The sequence below is a fragment of the Aethalodelphis obliquidens genome, unplaced genomic scaffold, assembly GCF_003676395.1.
Source record: "Aethalodelphis obliquidens isolate GAN/ISIS:26980383/991018 unplaced genomic scaffold, ASM367639v1 scaffold95, whole genome shotgun sequence".
NCBI lineage: Eukaryota > Metazoa > Chordata > Mammalia > Artiodactyla > Delphinidae > Aethalodelphis > Aethalodelphis obliquidens.
The window spans coordinates 1,907,712-1,924,870 of NW_020838039.1; the positions used below are offsets into that span (position 1 = coordinate 1,907,712).

Genomic DNA, 17,159 nt, shown 5'->3' on the forward strand with positions numbered 1-17,159 from the left:
AATACCACCACTACCATTTATAAAGTAAAGGACATTTATAACCTCAAAAGGAAGATAGATGGACTCAGAGGGCACTTCCGTATTATGAACACATTCAGCCTTATGAAAAACTCACTACCACATCAGTCTTAATTTCCTTATTTTACTTCCAATTAGTGGTATGTCCAAAGGCTAGCAAAGTTTGTAAGAAAAACCAGTATCTGGGAACTGTTAGTGAATTTCTGCCCAGGCTTAGCTTCACAAGTCCATACAATTAAACAGAAATATAAAAAATGTAAGAGTCAAGGTTTCATATGGGTTTGAAGCCATTCTCAGCAATTATTTATATTTTTCCTGTACAAATTTTATTTTGAATTTGACAACTATTTAAGGCACTATTAAATGACCATAATTTGCTTTGCGCATGATTTCATTATCCAAAGCCTTTCAGACTTCAACAGCTACAAACGTGTCTGTTTTTTTTTTTTTAATTTAGTATAGTGCTGCATCAGATTATTATTTACACTTGACAAGAATAAATAAAGAGACCCAGGTATGAATTGTGATCCAACATGTAAAAATCACATTTTAAATAATCCAGGAATAAGTTTAATGTGAGGTGACAGTCTCCCAAGGTCTGACCTTCAGTAACAAAGCTGTAGTCTTTTATGTGAGTCATTTTCTTCATCATTTTTTCTGGGGCTTGACTTTGGGCATCTGGATCTGAGAGGGTACACTGTGGGGTTACAGGGACATGTTCTTTGGATGCTGGAGACTGTCCCTTTTCTAACAACAGATGAACCACCTGGACAAATAGAACAGTACTTCATTAACTTAGAAGAAAGTTTTATAAGAAAGTAGGTAAGTTTTCAGGACTTTGTATAGTTGATGGTATGAAATCATTTAAAGTAACTACCTGGTCTACCAAAATACAAGTAGAGGGAGAAAAAAATAGAGGGAAAAAGCAAGGGACTGAAAATTTCAAAATCAAGGTTTTGAAAACTGTATAAAAAGATAAACTATTAGAAAGAAAAAAATTCTATTATAAAAATAATATAAACATGTTATAGAAAATTCAGGTATTAAAATAAAATCACCACTAACCTAATAATATAAAGATCTTTATAAATAATTTGGTAAACTCCCTGACTCAAAATGTATTAGACCAATGTGAATTTAGCCTCTGGGCTGAAATAACTAGAAGTGAAAATCACTAGATATTTGTACATGTTTATGAAAAATTTTTTAATGCAATCTGCCTCCTTCCTCCTGTCAGATCTCTGGTAATATAAGGGCTAAATGTGACAGAGAAAGCCAGCTTCCTAAATAAAAATCCTCAACATAATACTTGCTTCCCAGTTTGGAGGGAAAAATACAAGCATGTTTACACGAATCAGGCTGTTTCTTGACTAATAAATTTGGAGATCTCAGTGAAATTGGTATTATTCACACATTATTATGTTTTATGGTATCTAGAAAAGGTTGGTATAATGATCTATTACCTGTCCTGTATTTCTCAGTGTCTCCACAGCTTGCTTATGAGTAGCTCCTTCCAGACTAACTCCATTGACAGCTAGGACACGATCACCTACAAATTAGGCAGTAATGTTGAAAGAAGCAAATCATAAAATAAAGATTCTACATGTTCTTTAATACCTTATGGTCTCGTTTTTGTACTAATTTGCTTGAGGAGGGACTCAGACAAATTCTGGACAAAACTGTGTCACAGAGTTTCTTTAACATGTACTTAATTCCTTTCTCAATTCTATGGCTAATCATTTTTTTTTTTTTTTTGTGGTACGTGGGCCTCTCACTGTTGTGGCCTCTCCCGTTGTGGAGCACAGGCTCCGGATGTGCAGGCTCAGTGGCCATGGCTCACGGGCCTAGCCGCTCCGCGGCATGTGGGATCTTCCCAGACCGGGGCACGAACCTGTGTCCCCTGCATCGGCAGGCGGACTCTCAACCACTGCGCCACCAGGGAAGCCTTATGGCTAATCATTTTAGAACAGAATATTGTATATATTATAAAATCAGTTTAAATTAGGGAAAAAAGATAAACTGAACTACAAACGTAGAGAGACTGGAGAGAACAAACCTAGTTAGTTCTTATTAGAAATGCAGATGTCAGTGTTTTTGCAAGGGCAATATCCCTTTTACAATCTCTGGCAATTTGCTTCTTAGAAAGTATCAATACAAAACATGAACTAAAACACTGTCAAGATATTTTCTGATACGAGAGAATAAGTTTAAAATAAGAGTTTTTGGCCCACCTCCTAGAGTAACGAAAATAAAAACAAAAATAAATAAATGGGACCTAATTAAACTTAAAAGCTTTTGCATAGCAAAGGAAACCATAAAAAAGACCAAAAGACAACCCTCAGAATGGGAGAAAATATTTGCAAACAAAGCAACTGACAAAGGATTAAGCTCCAAAATATACAAGCAGCTCATGCAGCTCAACATCAAAAGAACAAACAACCCAATCCAAAAATGGGTGGAAGATCTAAACAGACATTTCTCCAAAGAAGACACACAGACTGCCAACAAACACATGAAAAGATGGTCAACATCACTAATTATTAGAGAAATGAAAATCAAAACCACAATAAGGTATCACCTTACAATGGTCAGAATAGCCATCAACAAAAAATCTACAAGCAATAAATGCTGGAGAGGGTGTGGAGAAAAGGGAATCCTTTTGTACTGTTGGTGAGAATGTCATTGGTATAGCTGCTTTGGAGAACAGTTGGAGATTCCTTAAAAAACAAAAATAGAACTACCATATGACCCAGCAATCCCACTAATGGGCATATACCCTGAGAAAACCATAATGCAAAAAGTCATGTACCACAATGTTCACTGCAGTTCTAGTTACAATAGCCAGGACACGGAAGCAACCTAAGTGTCCATCAACAGATGAAGGGGTAAAGAAGATGTGGCACATATATATAGTGGAATATTACTCAGCTATAAAAAGAAACAAAATTGAGTTATTAGTAGTGAGGTGGATGGACCTATATATGGAATTTAAAAAAAAAAAAAAGTTTCTGAAGAACCTAGGGGCAGGACAGGAATAAAGACGCAGACGTAGAGAATGGACTTGAGGACATGGGGAGGGGGAAGGGTAAGCTGGGACGAAGTGAGAGAGCGGCATGGACACATATACACTACCAAATGTAAAACAGATAGCTAGTGGGAAGCAGCCGCATAGCACAGGGAGATCAGCTCGGTGCTTTGTGACCATCTAGAGGGGTGGGATAGGGAGAGTGGGAGGGAGATGCAAGAAGGAGGGGATATGGGGATATATGTATACGTATAGCTTATTCACTTTGTTATACAGCAAAACCTAACACACCACTGTAAAGCAATTATACTCCTATAAAGGTGTTAAAAAAAACCAACAAAAAACAAAAACTAAAAATGGGACTACTATATGACCCAGCAATCCCACTACTGGGCATATACCCTGAGAAAAACATAATTCAAAAAGATACATGTACCCCAATGTTCACTGACTGCAGTACTATTTACAATAGCCAGGACATGGAAGCAAGCTAAATGTCCATCAAGAGATGAATGGATAAAGAAGATGTGGTACATATATCCAATGGAGTATTACTCAGCCATAAAAAGGAATGAAACTGGGTCATTTGAAGTGATGTGGATGGACCTAGAGTCAGTCTGTCATACAGAGTGAAGTAAGTCAGAAAGAGAAAAACAAATATCATATATTAACACATTTATCTGGAATCTAGAAAAATGGTACTGATGAACCTATTTGCAGGGCAGGAAAAGAGACGCAGATGTAGAGAACGGACTTGTGGACACAGCACGGGGAGGGGAGGGTGGGACGAATTGAGAGAGTAGCACTGACATATATACACTACCATGTGTAAAACAGATAGCTAGTGGGAAGCTGCTGCTACAGCTCCGTATAGCACAGGGAGCTCAGCCCAATGCTCTGTGATGACCTAGAGGGGTGGGATATGGGTGGGGGTGGGGGTTGGTGGTGGGAGGGAGGCTCAAGAGGGAGGGGATATATGCATACATGTAGCTGATTCACTTTGTTCTACAGCAGAAACTAACAACATTGTAAAGCAATTATACTCCAAAAAAAAATATTTTTTTTGGAATTATATCAAGGAGTTTTTTAATGCTGTAGTCTTAAAATAATTGATATGTTCTTATTTCATATTATGAATAATTTGAACATCTGTATCAACTTTCCAATTTCTTCTTTATTTGTTGAAGTGATAATCCTATGTGTAATTCCCATACACACAAACAGTCTACCTTTGTGAATTCTGCCATCGGACTCTGCTGCTCCCTTGGGAATAACAGCTTTCACATAAATGCCACCATGTCTGACACTGGTATTCACACCTCCCTAAGCGGAAAAAGACAAATAAAATAGCATTTTGTAATATGAAAAATTTCCCACTCTATCTTTCAAATCTGAGACATAGAAAGCATTCAATTCATCAGCCAAAGCAGCAGCATCACATCAGCACATGCAATTATTTCAATACCCAAGAATATTTCTAGTAAGTTTTCCAAATGTTAAAGCAGTTACTTTTTTAGAAAAATTCTTTATTCAGAAAATAACAACATGCCAGATCTTGACTGTATGAGGAGTTGCTCTTCCTTTTATAAGTCTATACCATGCATTACACACAAGCAGCAAGCAAAAATCCATCCATGCAATATTAGTGTGAGAATATAACTGTCAGAAAAAACAGCATATGTAATAATATACTTCAGATCATATTTGCTAATCTGAAAGCAAATCTCATGAGTCAAGGGAAAATTTTCTTTTCATTTTAAAAGATGTTGGTATACAAGTTTTGTTACAGTGTAGATGAGATCTAATGAGTAGATTCTCCATCTCTTGTGGATATTCAGCTTTTATTTCCCTTCACAATAGGAAGATAATAAAATTCCAAAGAATTTATGAACAAGGGGGAAAGGGTTACAGTATTATTAAAACTGAAAGAAAAGTAGGTTTGCTTTTTGATCTCTATATGTTAAGAGTGCTATTTCTACCTTACTTCTAAATGGCTTTTCATAACTAACAATATCCTTCAAATGTCATAAATGATAATGTTACACTTAGGGTACAGTGTATTCATTAATAGAATTCTAAAGTGATTTCATCAAATAGCCTATGCTCATATTTTACCTACTTTAAAAGTACTACATATATTCTTGGGAACTTCTAATATTAAGATACTAATCATATTTACATGTTAAGATGTATTATGAAGCGAAAGGCCATATAAACATTTATTAGACTTTAATTATTTTAATGTAGGTTAAAATGTATTATTCCATGCTAATGCAGAAGACGTCAAATGTATACAAAACATACTTATTTGTTAATAAGTATGTTACTTATTAACAAACAAAATATAATTTTATATTTTTCAAGTCTTGTATTCAGATTAAGCAAGTATGAGATCTATGGGGGAAAACAGCATTTGTCTAATTTCTTTTAAACCACAGGAAAAAGTGAGTAGCACACTCAAGTTTTTTAAAAGAAGTCTTAAGATATAATTCAATTTTTAATTTTGGAAATATTTGACAAGTTTCCCTTTTGAAGCAAAATAATTCAATTAATAAATTGACATACAATAGGCTGCTGGAAATGGAGAAGAGAAAACATTTGAAAACCTTGTCAAACAGTACCGTGACACTTATTCCCAAGCTGTTTTCATTTTTAGCCAGTTCAACCTCAAAGATATCTCCAGGTTTAGGAGGTGATGAAGGAAAAGTTTTAAAATTCATTTTGTTGGATGTATTCATTGAGGAGGAAGATTCCTTAATAAAGAAAAACAAACAGGATTTCTTGTTAGAGTCAAACTGAATTATTAATGGAAGATCAATATGTGTTTTTTTTTTAAATTAAGAAAAAGTAAGACATTAAGGGACAGAGTAGATCTGAAGATCATGAAGTTTGGAAGAGATCTTAGGGATCATCTAATCCAATGCCTTCATAGTTTATGGTTGAGGAAATTGAGGTCTAGAGATTAAAGGGCTTTCCTCAGGTCAAACAGATATGGCAGAGGGAAGCCCAGAACCCAGTTCAAACCTGGCTTTTACATAATCCTTATCCAATGCTTTTTATACACTCAAATTTAGAAAGTATTTTCATTTCATTTAAAAAACAATACATATCAAGCAGTAGCTTTTAACTTGGGCCTTTAAGATGAGTAGGCCTCATGTTTACTTTGCTAATGTTTACAAATCCACTATAAACACAGACACAACAGCTAAGCCCAGTTTATAAGGACATAACTCTCTTACGAGGAATGTTTTTCAGTGAACAAAGGGCTTAAGGTTCTTTTCTGAACCCGCTTGTGAATATGCGTATAAATTTATATCATTTCTAAAATTTCTAGGAAATGAACAATTTTCTATTTTGTTGCTCTTATTATCATACATTCAGAACTTCAGAATAATTTAGGCTAACAATAGTAAAGTCAACTGTCCATTATATGAACTATTTAGGAACTATTTTTTCAGATATTAAATTTTCTTATTAATATAAATATCAAGAGATAAACAATTTATAGAAAACAATCATAATCTGATTATTCATTCCTTTATGTAATCATGTAGCAAGTTCCCAGAATGACAGCCATTTTGGAGTTAGTATTCAAAGCTGCTAATTTCTCTGAAAGTTAGCATCAAATGCAGTAGCAGTTAGTAGCATAATATATAAACTATTTCTCCTTTCCAGAACAATGTACTCAGTTTATAGTAGATTATTCTGCTCTGTAATATATTTGCTGTTGTTTGCTTTATTAAGTGAAAAAAACAAAGATTCAAATTAAACAATGCCTTTTTTTGTGTTTGATGATCCTGACTGCTGGAATAAGTGGCTTCATCCATGTCTGAATCTCCACGGTCAGAGTAATCTGTTGCATCATAAATGCCTGCTTTTTTAGCTTTGCTTTGGTTATTGTCAGTAGAAGTCCCCTTTTTCTCAGTGGCTTTGGATATCACAGATGGGGAAGGGCTGCCGTGCTTTGATTCCTGCCAGCTTCGGTCACCTACATGGCTGACAAAGAAACCATTGACCTGGCTCTGGGACAAGCTGGCACTCTCAGTCCTGGAATCTTGAGAACTCAGGCTTCCCTCCCGCAGGCCCCCAGACAGCCCAAATGAGCTATCTGAGGTGTGCCCTGGGGTGCCACGTGGCCAGCAGTGATCCTCAGAAGAATTTACAGCACTGTCTTGCACGTAGGAAGCTTTCTTCATGTAGTTTTTCATGCCAATGCCAATGTGCACAGGAGCAGAAGGCACTGAAAAGTCAAAATCCGTCAATGAGGATAACAGGTTAGTGACACGTTTGTGCTTACATATATGCACAATGTTCCCTGGTGATTGTTGGGAGGATTTTACACAGGATAACACATGTACGACACATGAACCAGGGCTTGGAACCATGACAAGGACTCAACAAATGTAGCAGATGCTTTCTGTTTCCTTTGCTTCCTCTTTGGGTCTTTCTTTCCGCAGCTTCTATGGAAATGTGGACCCCCTTTGCCTTAACTCCTCATTTCCATTCTCCAAGACCTATTTCTAGTGAATCTCCCCTGTGAAGACTTTCTCAATTCCCTAACTAGAGATAACTTGAATCTCCAAAAATCCTTGATCCTTATTTAATGGTTATATATTTACTTGTTTTATATTGTCTTATCAGACTGCATTTTTTGGACTCCAAGTAATTATCAAGGAAGGCAACTCCGAATTCCTTACATACATAGTTCTTTCAAAAAGCCACTTATGAAAGCTTTCCTAGGACACAATCCACAGGTGACATGCGTAAAAGAATTACAGATGCAAGTTTATTAGAAATGAAGTCTTACATGGCAAGCGAAATAAGGAAAACTTAAATAATATACAAAGAATTCCTAAAAGTCAGTAAGAAGTATACAGTGTTAAGCAGTGAGACAGAATCTGCCCCTGGACTCTGAGCCTTTCTCACTGCTCACTGCACATGCTGTGTGTGCTGCTTTCTAACACTGCCCCACCACTTGATCCTCGTGACAACTCTGTGCAAGACAGACGAGGCAGGGCCAGGTCACTGTATCCGCTTTAAAGAAAGAAAAACCACCATAGCTCAAGAGGACTTGTCACACAGCTAATAAGTGGCTCAGGTATGGCTTGAACTCAAGTCATCTGGTCTTTGTCAAGGGCCTTTTTTGTCACAACATGCTAATGGCAGGGATTATGAGACAAAATGATACGGTCTTGCTTCTACATTTCTGGTGTGTTGGTATCCTTTTCCTTTTATAATCAGGTTCATGACAGGACTTCATAGGTAACTGTTATATAACTATATTAATTAGGCAATTATTAAGAATTTTATTTCTGATTTGGCCTAAGAAGTGATGGAACACACCGAGTACTCAGAATTTAATTAAGTGATATTGATTTTGCACAACAAATCCATTTTTATGCATGTATTACTAAAGAAGAATAAGACAGAAAATCTTAGAAGTGATGAATGAAAAAGTTATACTGATGCATAAAATTAAAGCAATCAGAACTACACATATTACATTTCCAGAAAGGAAATAAGTTTAAATCTAATTTATTGCTCCACATATTGAAATTTTTGTGGAAAGTGAAACAGAACACACAGCTAAGAGACATTCACAACATTACCTTTGGATATCTTTTCTTTTGGCTGAGAGATAACAAGTGTCACGTCTTCAGGTGCATTTTGCAAAATTTCAATTGCAGCATGGTGGCTGACCCCCTCCAGACTCACACTATTCACAGATATCAAACGGTCTCCTGTAAAAATAGACGATCCAATATTTTCTATATCAAAGAGAAATTCATGCTAAATCTTAGAAATGCTACCTGCCCCTCATTAGTTTTGTTTTGCCCAAGTTCTACTTTTGCCATCTGTGCAAATTCATGCCTGTCAGTTAAGTACTTAGGAAATTACCTAAAAATAAATACCTGGCTTTAAGCATCCATCCAAGTCAGCTGGTCCTCCAGGGGTAATTGAACTAATAAATATACCTAGATCCAGTCTTCCCATCTTTTCTCCACCAATAATTTGAAATCCTGTGAAATAGCACATTTTAAAAAGATCTTCATGGGGAGGGGCAAGATAGGGGTAGGGAATTAAGAGGTACAAACTACTATGTATAAAATAAATAAGCTACAAGAATATATTATATAGCACAGGAATATAGCCAATATTTTATAATAACTATAAATGGAGTGTAACCTTTAAAAATTGTGAATCACTATGTTGTACACCTGAAACTTATATGATATTATAAATCGACTATATTTCAATAAAAAAATAAGTAGAAATAAAAATAAAAGGATCTTCATGATACTGGTGCTTTCAAGGACTAATGATTAGCCTGCGTGACACATAGAAGTGTAGTCTCATATCAAATATAATTTAATAGGTAACACATGTGAGATGGGACTTAAATTTGGTGGAAATATTGCTTGTAAGCATTTCATCTTTGACATTTCCTGACTGGGCAGGTTGGGTAAAGGGGATGCAGGTAGGCAGAAGTGGGCTGGGGCCTCAATGCCAATGCTATGCAACTGACTTTTTCTCTTTGAACTTCACAGACCTTTAAGAATCTCAGTGACTTACCTAAGCCATACTTTGTATCTTTTTTCAGGTTAACCAGGGTGATCTCCCTTTCTGGTGAAGATACTATGCTCCATCTTTTGTGCAGCACATCTATTGGAAATGCACAATTTTAAGATAAAATAAACATAACATGCTTGGGCATTAGACTGCTTGTTCTAATTTAAATAAAGCTCACTAACAGATTGCTCGGTCACTTTAAAATCATATTTTAAATAATATGCCATTATCTTATATGTTGATAGTGAGTTATAGTTTACCAAATGATTATGTTATCACATTTATTCCTTATAAATGGTTCCCTGTGAAATATGTATTGATATATTTCAGTTACAAATGCATAAATAGATCTCAAGAGGTTAAATGATTTGAGCAGGTTTACTCAGCTAGTACAGGCAAGAGGTGAACCTTAAACTTGGCTGTCAGACTTCATGTCTTTCTGTTATATGACAGTTGACTTCCTGAATTTGATAATGCTCAATATGTTAAGAATTTCCCACTAATAAGTGGTTGGCATTTCTACTTATAATGTGTAAAACATTCATGTAAGTTCTAGGGTAAAAGAGCAACACGAAGAAACAGGATTTATTCTTTTAAATCCCATTAATAATGACTTGGCTGGCACATTCTCAAAGGACTTCTGTTTCTTATTTTATTTGTGGAACAATCTCATGAGGTAAGCAAAGAGATTTCTAATCATTGTTTTGCAGATGAGGAATAATAGTTCATGACTTGCTCAACATTATCAGCTAGTATCACTGGCCAGCAAAATGCCTTTAGTACTTGATAAATGCTAGCTAAATACATTGAGTGAAGGTTGGCATCAGAACTAAAATTTACTGTTTCTTATTTCTACTTGGGGTTTTTTTTTAAGTAAGCTGATCATATACAAATATCTCCTAAATTAAACCAATAAATATACCACTTAATTGTCATCTTAAATCACTTCATTTACTTAATAATCAGAGCATGTGAAAACACACACACATACACACCCTTCTTGCTATGGGCTGAAATGTGTTGCTCCTCCCTTTCCTCCAAATAAATATGTTGAAACCCTAACTCCTAGTACCTCAGAAGTTAACCATATTTGGAGATAGGTTTTTAAAAAGATAAGTTAAAATGAGGTCTTTAGGGTGGCCTAATCCAATATGACTGATATCCTTATAAGAAGAGGGAATTTGGATACAGACGTGTGTGTGCACAGAGGGAAGACCATGTGAAGAAAGAGGAATAACTCCACCAACAAAGCCAAGGAGAGAGGTCTCAGAAGAAATCAATGCTGCTGACACCTTGATCTCAGACTTCTAGCCTCCAGAACTGTGAGAACATACATTTATGTTGTTTAAGGCACCCAATCTGTGGGATCTTGTTATGGCAGCTCTAGCAAATTAATACACTTCTTAACATCAACTGTAATTTAATAGTTTACACTGGTCTGTGTGTGAGGTGGTGGTAAATGAGTTCAACACACTCAGAAAGATATTTGTTTAAACTAAATCTGAAAATTCACCTCTACATAGTTCTTAAGCATATTGAAGCTTTTTAAAAACTAGAGATTATCTGCCAACATATGACTACCCATGGATTTAAAATTGTATTAATATGTTATAAATAGTAACTTTGTTACGCAACATATATTAATGTTTAAATGATGAAAATGTGATACTTCATATTCTAGAAATAAACTCCATTAATTTCAGAAAACAATAACAACCATTTGCTCTCTGGAGTCAATTAACCTTGTCCCTTAAACACCAAGTACTAGTGCAAGTTTGCTAGCTCCCTGTAGTATACACGTCCCTATTCTGTTGTTTCTTTTTGACCAAAACTTAGTTATAAACTTAGTTATAATCAATAGGAGTGGTAGTAGTTCAGTATTTCTAATTAATTAATGAGATTCCAAAAAAAGAGATCACTGGACAATGGTGTGAAGAGCCTTATATATTTGGTTTATACAAACAAGCATAAAGTTCATGAATCAGTTATTGCCTAACTTAATATTATCTAGGTATCCAAGATACTTTTAGCCTAAAATAGACAATTAGGCCTAATTTTCAGCTAGAACCAAATAAAAAATACAATAGAATGAATCCATAAAATAAAACAAATAAGGGATGAGGTCATGTTAGGTATTAAATGTAAACTTTTATCACCATTCTGAAGACAGAGTCCATTTGCTTTAGACAGAGTGTTTCTGCCTTCAATTACAAAAGTGACCAATATTCTGAATGTTCCTAAGGAGTATCTGTTACAAGTCAAAGGTATTGATTCAAAGAATAAAAATGCTATTTCTTTATTTTCATTTCCAACATATGTACAAACAAGATTGGTTATTTATATTACTTATTTGGCTAATAAATGTACATGTGTGGGTGAGTATATGGATATTAAAACATTTCCCAGGTAAACAATATTGGAATATGTGTATAGACCCACACACACACAAAATGTGCAATGTTTTTATGTTATTTATTTCCCTAACTAGAAGTAATAGATTAAGCTCTCTGTTTTCAAGGACTCATCAGTGAGATATGAATATTAATTCATTCAATTATACTTTCACCTTTCAGATGTTTGCTCAATAGTTTTCCTGTGAAAGTCCCACATTAGGCAATTGGGGAAAATAAAAAGAGATAATATGAAAGCTGCTAGCATAATAAATGTAAGCTCAATCAGATCAGGCTAGAAGAACAAAGATTTAGTCTGACTGATAAATAGAATGTTAAGACTTCAGAGAAATAGTTGTATTATGAAGGCATGAGTCAGAGCTGTAAGAGAGGAGAGGTTTCTTCTTGCCAGAAATAAAGACTTCAAGGACATGAGGTAGAGTTTTAATAAGTGGATTACGGAGATGGTTATACACAACAAGTAAGGCATTAACAAAAGCTGAGATGGAAAAAAGGCAGAAAAGTTTCTGCAAAAACGTCACAGATCAGCTTGGCTGGAGTACAAGGTTTGAGTCGGGTGGAGCTGAATTATTATTTTGGAAAGGGAAGCTTTGCTAACCTACTCTTTTTAATAGGGAACCCTCCCTTCTGCCGCCATGATATAAAGTGACATTAATGTGGGGATAGAGGAAGAAAGGATGTTGGTGTAGACCTACATGTTACTAGACACTACTGTGCACATGTTGAGTTTCTATCTATCTGGTATTATATTCACATAGATATTCAAAATACTTTCCCATTGGCTAAAAATAAAAAAAAGAGAAGGAAGTATCTGAGGATATATAGTACATAAGAGCCCAACTAAATTTAAAGTTATAGAATTCAATGAGGATTAAGTAGAATTTATGAATCATTGAAAGTGATGAGCTAGATATTTCAAGTACCAAGACATTTCTGAGTTATTTTAATTACTGTATGGAAACAAGCATTAATATTCAAGGAATACATATTTTTACATCTTTAAAAGAATTTTCTTTTCCCATTAATATACTTTATGACCACAGCAAATTCTGCAGATATTTTAACGTGTAAAAGAGGCTCAAATAGAAATTTCCATTTCTTTAATTAATACATGCTGGTATCATTCCCAATAATGTTTACCTGGGAAATATCTTAAGAATAATCAACAAATGTGTAATTTAGAAATTAAATGTACACCCTCTCTGCATTTGAGATTGTTGTTCCAATGTTGGAACAACATTTCTCATCTCTCACAAGGTTCATGTGGATATATTCAGTCCCCAACTAGAATAACTGTGGATACTAATGATAGATACATCTACGAGTAAACTATTTGAATTTCCCAGTAAAAGCATGTTTCTGATAAGGGCAAAGTCATATAATCAATTTAAGTGTGTCAACAATCTTTTTGCAAGAAAAATTCATTTTCTTGGCTATAGATCTAGACCCTTGTCAACTATCAGGCAGCTCCATGCCACTGATTCTAAGAGGAACTGGACTGTATAAGTAGAGGAGGCTCTGGATAAATTCATCACTCACTCTAGGGAAAAAGATCCAATTCAAACTCGGGGATGATGGGTCAGTAACACCACATTGGTATAAAAACAAAGAGAGGTATTTTCCATTGTTATATTACTTAATACACTAACTGTTCCGGTGGTAGGTAAGAAGGATCATAATGGAAATTTTGGTGTTTTATTTCTGTGCTAGCATGAATTAGCTGAGTGAATGTGAGCCATATAACATTTCTGGGACCTATTTAACTCATTCATAGAATGGAAAGGTTTCGTTTAGATAAACTTTTTAGTTCCTTTCAGTTCTCAATTTATTTGACTCTATCTTTTGTTTCTGGTTAATTCTCATATCTGTTGAATCCTTTGTGAGCACTTTGGACTTTTATTTTTTATTATAATTTTCAACTTTGGATGTATTCTAATTAAACTTTAGGTGAAAAAAAAACCCCTAGCATTTAAAGTTACATTGGTCCTTGACATCTGACTAAAAACTAATCTGTACAACATTTTATTACTAGGAATTAAGAATGTTCATAAAGACAATAATCAGTTCTAATACTGGGGAAAAAGTTTACTTAACTGTCCTTACAAGTTACTTTGCACCAGAATAAGCTTTTTCACATGAGTTTTTTTGCTTTTTGCATTTTGTTTTTGTTAAGAGTTTGGTGTTTGACCCCATTTTGTGGTTTGAACAGGAAGGAAGGTGACAAATTCAGCTAAAAGTTACTTTTCAATTGTACAGTAATCCTGAATTATAATAAAACAAGAAAAACTGCAAACCAATTTTACACAAGCCTTGCATAAGTTCTACACATTTTTAAAATGTTTTTACTTTTTGACTCTCTTAATAAGGAATATTAGAGGGGTTGATCACGATGGTGGAATAAGAAGACATGGAACTCACCCCCACCCCAATGAATACATCAAACTAAGTCTACGTGTGGAACAATTCTCACTAGAAACTGGCAGAAAGACTCCTGTACAACCAAGGCTGTAAGAAAGACTCACATGTAGTCAGGTAGGAAGGAAGCAAAAATGATCAGGTCAGGACCTGTGCCCCTGGAAGAGGACTCAGAGGTAAAGGGAAAATACATGGGCAGAGACCAGCTTTGGGGAGTAAGTGGTGAGAGGCGCAGACTGGGCGCTCTAGTCCTGGGGTCCTGCAAAGTGGACATGAGCCCCCTTGGATGGTTGGAGGACTTTAATACCCCACTGACATCAATGGACAGATCATCCAGACAGGAAATCAATAAGCCAACTGTAGTCTTACATGATACAACAGGCCAGTTGGATTTAACAGATATCTACAGGAAATTCCATCCCAAAACAGCAAAATACATATGCTTTTCAAGTACACATGGAACATTCTCCAGGATAAAGTCTCAACAAAACAAGTGCCAACAAATTTAAGATGACAGAAATTATGTCAAGCATTTAGACCTACCAAAATGGTATGAAACCAGAAATCAATTACAGAAAGAAAAATGGGAAAAGAATAAACATGTGGAGACTAAACAACATGCTACTGAAAAAACCAATGGGTCAATGAAGAAATCAAAGAGGAAATCAGAAAATACTTTAAGACAAATGAAAACGGAAACACAATTCTCCAAAATTATGAGATGTAGCAAAAGCAGTTCTAAGAAGGAAGTTTATAGTCATACAGGCCTTCCTCAAGAACAAGAAAAATATCAAATAAGCAACCTAACCCAAAGTCAGCTGAAGGAAGGAAATAACAAAGATCAGAGAGGAAATTAAAAAAAAATAGAGACCAAAAAAACAATAGAAAAGATCAATGAAACCGAGAGCTAGTTTTCTGAAAGATAAAACTGATAAACCTTTAGCCGACATCAGGACCTTCAAGATGGTGGTGGAGTGGAGTAAGACGTGGAGATCACCTTCCTCCCCACAAATACATCAAAAATACATCAACATGTGAAACAACTCCTACAGAACGCCCACTGAATGCTGGCAGAAGACCTGAGACTGCCCAAAAGGCAAGAAACTCCCCACATACCTGGGTAGGGCAAAAGAAAAAAGAAAAAACAGAGACAAAAGAATAGGGATGGGACCTGCACCCTGGGAGGGAGCTGTGAAGGAGGAAAAGTTTCCACACACTAGGAAGCCCCTTCACTGGTGGAGATGGGGGTGGGAAGCTTCGGAGCCACAGAGGAGAGCACAGCAACAGGGGTGCAGAGGGCAAACCGGAGAGATTCCCACACAGAAGATCGGTGCCAACCAGCACTCACCAGCCTGAGAGGCTTGTCTGCTCACCCGCCAGAGCAGGTGGCGGCTGGGAGCTGAGACTCAGGCGTCAGAGGTCAGATCCCAGGGAGAGGACTGGGGTTGGCTGTGTGAACACAGCCTGAAGGGGGCTAGTGTGCCACAGCTAGCTGGAAAGGAGTCTGGGAAAAAGGCTGGAGCTGCCAAAGAGGCAAGAGACCATTGTTTCAGGGTGCGTGACTGGAGGGGATTCCTTCCCTGTCTGCCCACAGAAGGCAGAGCACCACCTAAACAAGCTCCAGAGATGGGCATGGGCCATGGCTATCAGCTCAGATCCCAGAGACAGGCATGAAACACTAACGCTGCTGCTGCAGCCACCAAGAATCCTGTGTGCAAGCACAGGTCACTATCCACACAGCCCTGGGAGCGTGTGCAACATGCCACGGCCAGGGTCCTGTGATCCAGGGACAAGCTGGCTGGGAGAACACACAGTGCACCTCAGGCTGCTGCAATGTCATGTTGGCTTCTGCTGCTACAGGCTTGGCCAGCATTCCAATTATAACTACCATACCCTTCCCTCCCCTGGGCCAAAGCTCCCTAATCAGCCGCTGCTTTAACCCTGTCCTGTCTGGGTGGGAAGAGATGCCTGAGGGCAACCTACATGCAGAGGTAGGCCCAAAACCAAAGGTGAACCCCAGGAGCTGTGCGAACAAAGAAGAGAAAGGGAAATTTCTCCGTGCAGCCTCAGCAGCAGCGGATTAAATCCTCACAATCAACTTGATGTACCCTGCATCTGTGGAATACCTGCATAAACAATGAATTATCCCAAAATTGAGACAGTGGACTTTGGGAGCAACTGTAGACTTGGGGTTTGCTGTCTGCAACTGATTTGTTTCTGATTTTTAGGTTTATCTTACAATAGTTTTTAGCGCTTGTTATCATTGGTGGATTTGTTTATTGGTTTGGTTGCTCTCTTCTTTTTTTAACATTATTATTTTCTATTTAAAAAATTTTTAAAAATTTATTATTATTATTTTTTTCTTTCTTTTATTCTCCCTTTTCTTCTGAGCTGTGTGGCTGACTGGGTCTTGGTGCTCTGGCCTGGTTCAGGCCTGAGCCTCTGAGGTGGGAGATCTGACCTCAGGACACTCGACCACCAAAGACCTCCCAGCCCCACATGATATCAATTGGCGAGAGCTCTCCCAGAGATCTCCGTCGCAACAGTAAGACACAGCTCCACTCAATGGCTAGCAAGCTCCAGTGCTGGACGCCCCATGCCAATCAACTAGCAAGACGGGAACACAACCCCACCCATTAGCAGAGAGGCTGCCTAAAACCATACTAGGTTCACAGACACCCCAAACACACCACCGGACGTAGCCCTGCCCACCAGAAAGA

At 36.8% G+C, this 17,159-nt stretch overlaps 1 protein-coding gene across 14 annotated transcripts in view; it reads right to left on the reverse strand.

Moving 5' to 3' along the window:
* Positions 1-17,159, reverse strand: part of PTPN13 (protein tyrosine phosphatase non-receptor type 13) — a 235,368-nt gene that overhangs the window by 47,730 nt on the left and 170,479 nt on the right. For 10 of the 14 annotated variants that reach the window (XR_003430610.1, XM_027095877.1, XM_027095881.1 and 7 more), the window contains 8 exons: positions 9,617-9,706; positions 8,956-9,063; positions 8,653-8,784; positions 6,820-7,283; positions 5,650-5,796; positions 4,273-4,366; positions 1,482-1,567; positions 622-784 (listed from right to left, as the gene is read on the reverse strand). Coding sequence is in view for 13 of the 14 variants with exons in the window: in XM_027095877.1 (XP_026951678.1) it covers positions 622-784; positions 1,482-1,567; positions 4,273-4,366; positions 5,650-5,796; positions 6,820-7,283; positions 8,653-8,784; positions 8,956-9,063; positions 9,617-9,706 (1,284 nt within the window). In the remaining variant the exon portion in view is untranslated. The remainder of the gene's footprint in view (positions 1-621; positions 785-1,481; positions 1,568-4,272; positions 4,367-5,649; positions 5,797-6,819; positions 7,284-8,652; positions 8,785-8,955; positions 9,064-9,616; positions 9,707-17,159) is intronic. The other 4 variants (XM_027095878.1, XM_027095883.1, XM_027095876.1 and 1 more) reach the window with 2 other exon arrangements.